This window comes from Pezoporus occidentalis, unplaced genomic scaffold (genome assembly GCF_034315485.1).
Source record: "Pezoporus occidentalis ecotype Australia unplaced genomic scaffold, CSIRO_AGI_Poc_V1 ctg212, whole genome shotgun sequence".
Classification (NCBI taxonomy): domain Eukaryota; kingdom Metazoa; phylum Chordata; class Aves; order Psittaciformes; family Psittacidae; genus Pezoporus; species Pezoporus occidentalis.
The window spans coordinates 506,813-510,999 of record NW_026913987.1 but is presented as its reverse complement, the minus strand read 5'-3'; the positions used below and the strand labels follow the sequence as shown (position 1 = coordinate 510,999).

At 43.5% G+C, this 4,187-nt stretch overlaps 1 protein-coding gene across 1 annotated transcript in view; it reads right to left on the bottom strand.

Moving 5' to 3' along the window:
• Positions 1-289: 289 nt before the first annotated feature.
• Positions 290-4,187, bottom strand: part of CARD19 (caspase recruitment domain family member 19) — a 63,653-nt gene continuing 59,755 nt past the window's right edge. Inside the window, exon 4 of the mRNA XM_062619619.1 lies at positions 290-321. Coding sequence (XP_062475603.1) covers positions 305-321 — 17 coding nt within the window. The 3' untranslated portion in view covers positions 290-304. The remainder of the gene's footprint in view (positions 322-4,187) is intronic.

Genomic DNA, 4,187 nt, shown 5'->3' with positions numbered 1-4,187 from the left:
ATAATGTGTTTTAACTCCAAGTAGTTTCAATGACACAACACACGTTCACCTCTTCCCCAATCAAGCTACACATATCTTACGATAGATTCTTCTTTTCTTCTACATTTTTGAATGAGTGATCTGTTTTTCCAAAGAGAGATTATACCAACTGCCATTTCATTTACTTAACCTTGTGCTCTAGTTCGCAAGTACCAGTTTGCATAATGACTTGTTTTTATAGAGACCACAAATGCCAGGTAGTAACACGTACCTTTTAATCTGGGCTTCTTCAGATTGTCTCTGTGGCCACATGAACAGTACTCACTCAGAGAAAATGAATCCCTAGATTTAAAAAGAAAGGAAAATAGAAAAATCCCTCTCCAAAACCAAACGAGACTGCAAATTCATTTCATGGCTAAAATGCAAAGATGCCATGCATTGGATCTTTTTTGTCTTGAGTATTTCCACACAGGTTTCAGTGGTTGTTCTGACAGTGGTCCCAAGGACCCTCTCTGCACTCCTCAATATCTGCTCTGCATAACACTAACCACAAATCCTGACTCAGACTCATGTGATACCACTTGCAGAGTTCTCATTTTATAATGACTATGCTCAAATCCACACACAAACAAGCATGACCTACCACATAGTATTGTCTTGCTGCTTCATTATATGGCTGCAGACTGACATCACCAATCTATTACCTCTCTTATCACCAGCTTGAGTCTGCACCTATTTTCCTACACAGAGTGCAGGGTCCTTTTCATAAGCACAAAATATATTTTTTTTTTTTCCCCAGATTCAACCAGCAGAACTCAAAGGCTGGATAACAGGAAAATTTATTGTTAATAGCCGTTGGCCATTTTGCAAGCTTAGACTAAGTTCTTTTTTCAGTTCCACTGAAATTACACATTTCCCACAAGACTAATAATACGTCCTATTCCCACAGACCTCTTTGGCATGTTACTGTGCGGTACAAATGTGGCTTAGAAGAGAGAAGGAATAACTCGGCACTATCACTCCTAAATGTCACCTACAGAAAGCAGATCTTCCATAATTTTTAGGGTTAAGGGTAGAAAATTTTCACTAGAGTAAATCAAACCTTTACAACTGCCAAACAAGTTTACTGAAATGCATTTGCAAAGAGCTACAGAATGAAAAAGGGGCAATTAAAACTATAGCAGTATCTCTGGGAATTGCCACTGAACACTTGCAGCCAGAGAGGATACTGACCAGCTTTGCCTGGGGTCCAAACACTGCTGCAATTACAGACCAAGTGTTATTTAATGACTGCTAAATTAATTAATGTTTCTGATAAAGGCTACCCTATTTGAGTGCATTACTGAAGTTCAGCTAGTATAAACCGAAAAGCTAAGGAACTTATCATGCTTTCTCAAGCCTTGGACTTGTTAAGAGCTGACAACATAGTGTGGTTTATAGCTTTGCTTCAGGTGTCACCTCACTGTGCTTACCACTGGACAAAAAAAACTGTCCCTCCACAGCAAGCCATAGCATCATCTGAGCAATTCATATGATCTTCCCATCAACTGGAAACGCTGCAGGTGAAGGTTCAGCATAGCACTGCTTCAGAATAATGCAACAGATCTTTTTTTAGCCTACATCCACTCTTCTCCTCTTCTTGTATACTCTCATCAGCATAAGATACAAATATATCTTTTATGTATCTCATAATCCATTCTTTCTTCCCTTTTCTGTGGACTGTGACAACAAAACTTTACATCTCTCTCTAAATAAGCTCTGTAGCCCACTGTACTAAAGAGAGGCAGAGAAAGCCACTAGGACTCAATTCAGATGAGGATTTCCTAGAAAGTCTAATTAAATGAATACTTCCTGTGCCGCCTGTGAAGACAGTAACCTGCAAGTGCATACTGTGTCAAGGAGGTTTTATGAGATAAAAGTTAGTGAGTTCAACATATTCCTGAGTGAAATGTGACCTTTAGCATTAAAAATGGAAGCCTAACATGCTTAATTTGTGTTTAGCAACATCTGATTGTTTTTTGACTAGTCTCTAGAAATGGATTCAGTCACCAATTCAGTCTAATTTAGTACAAAAATCACTGTGAACTGAACCCCAAAAGTCAGCTACAGGAAGCCAGTGCAGTTTAATGGTGAGGTAAATATGAATTTCCACCAAATCCTACTGGAGAAACTCCAAAGGATTAAACAGTCACAGAGACTCACACAGCTTTAAGGTGGTCACCACAATTCTACACTCGTATCTGCTCTGTAGTTATTGTATGTTGGAGAGCTGTGCTCATCTGCTTCATGGAAAAAGCTGCAGTGACCTTGTACACAGTAAGAGATTTTTATTTGATGTGTCATGGTCCTTAATCCTGAGTCTGCATTTCTAGGCACAACAACTTGGTAGGATACACTGCAGTCCGAGAGCTCATGTGTAACCTTCTCACTCTTCCAGCTGCAGGACCTGTTGAAGAGAACTGCAGGTCCCTCCCTGAAGACGAGGCATGGTCTAGATGTGTGTCTGTGAGACTGGACTAACATCCTAACATCCAATTCCCAAGCACAACGGCTACAAAGTGAAGACAGTCAAGTGCTGATCACCTTTCAGCAGCAGAGGCCTGTTGGTGACTGTAGGTCCAACAGCACATGCTGTTGCTCTGAGCAACACATCTGGAGCTTCCCTGCACAGGAGCTGCTTATGTAAAAATCCTGATTGGCGTTAAAGGAATCAGTAGCAATGCTTCTACATCAAAGAGCTTTCACACCTCTTGTAAAAAAAAAAAAATCAATTTATATTCATCACAGAATCATAGAATCCCAGACTGGTTTGGATTGGAAGGGACCTTAAAACTCAGCCAGTTCCAAGCTCCTGCCACAGGCAGAGACACCTTCCAGTAGAGCAGGTTACTCCAAGCCCCATCCGACCTGGCCTTGAATTTGATATTATTTATATTTTTATGTTTATTTATATTCTGTATGTTGGTTTAAATTCTGTAAATAGAATATGCTTCAATACTGTTTAGAGCAAGAAAAGTGATTCCTAATACAGAAGATTCTCAAGGAGTTAATCTGAGGAACACATGTTGGACACCACACATTGGAGCAGGCTTGTTGAACTCAAAAACATTGTCAGCGCAGATGAGCAGTTCATTACCACCCATAAAAGAGATTACATGTGATCACATAAGACACATCTTTTTTATCTTTTTTTATATGCTGAACACCGTTAAATGTAAGGAATGGAAGGTTTCCTTAATAACTATGTTTAAAAATCAAATTTAAATTATTTTACTTTGTGCCATACTTTAGGATTACTTCAATGCCCTTGTTGCCAGTAGTGCTGTTTCTATGCATCTGAGTTTTCCTCTGATGTTCCATCACCATCAAACCTGCATGTTAATTGTATTTATGTGTGTACTTTGCTGTGGTACAGCTGGGAAAATAAGTCTAGGGAGAATTAAAAAAGAAGGATAAGGAAGCTGAAAGCCTGTAACCACTGATGAAAGTCTTAAAACACTAGTCTTCAACTTTATTTTTGTGAAGAAGTTTTCTGTAAGGAAATATTTGGATGCATTACCTGCACCTGCTCACCACAATAGCACAGATCGTAGAACCACAGACTGGTTTGTGTTGGAAGGGACCTTAAAGCTCATCCAGCTCCAACCCCTGCCACAGGCAGGGACCCCTTCCACTAGAGCAGCTTGCTCCAAGCCCCTGTGTCCAACCTGGCCTTGAACACTGCCAGGGATGGGGCAGCCACAGCTTCTCTGGGCACCCTGTGCCAGCGCCTCAGCACCCTCACAGGGAAGAGCTTCTGCCTAAGAGCTCAGCTCAGTCTCCCCTCTGGCAGGTTAAAGCCATTCCCCTTGGCCTGTCCCTACAGGCCCTTGTTCCAGGCCCCTCCCCAGCTTTCCTGTCGCCCCCTCAGTGCGGCTCCTGCCCAACACTGGAAATTCACGGCTCTGACCACCCGCTGGCCGCGCGAGCTCCCGCCCCTGTGCCCAGCTCCCGCCCAGCCCCAGGCCCCGCCGGCGCTGCAGAAGCCTCCGCCACTCCTCATGCCGGTGGGTACCGGCTGCATCACCGGGCGGGCGGTGGCTCTGGTTCGCCGCCGGCCGGGTCTCGGTCCCCCACGGAATCCTCCGCCGCAGGGTGCAGCGTTCCGGGGGTGCAGCGTTCCGGGGGTGCAGCGTTCCGGGGGTGCAGCGTGCTGCGTCCGCCGGGCG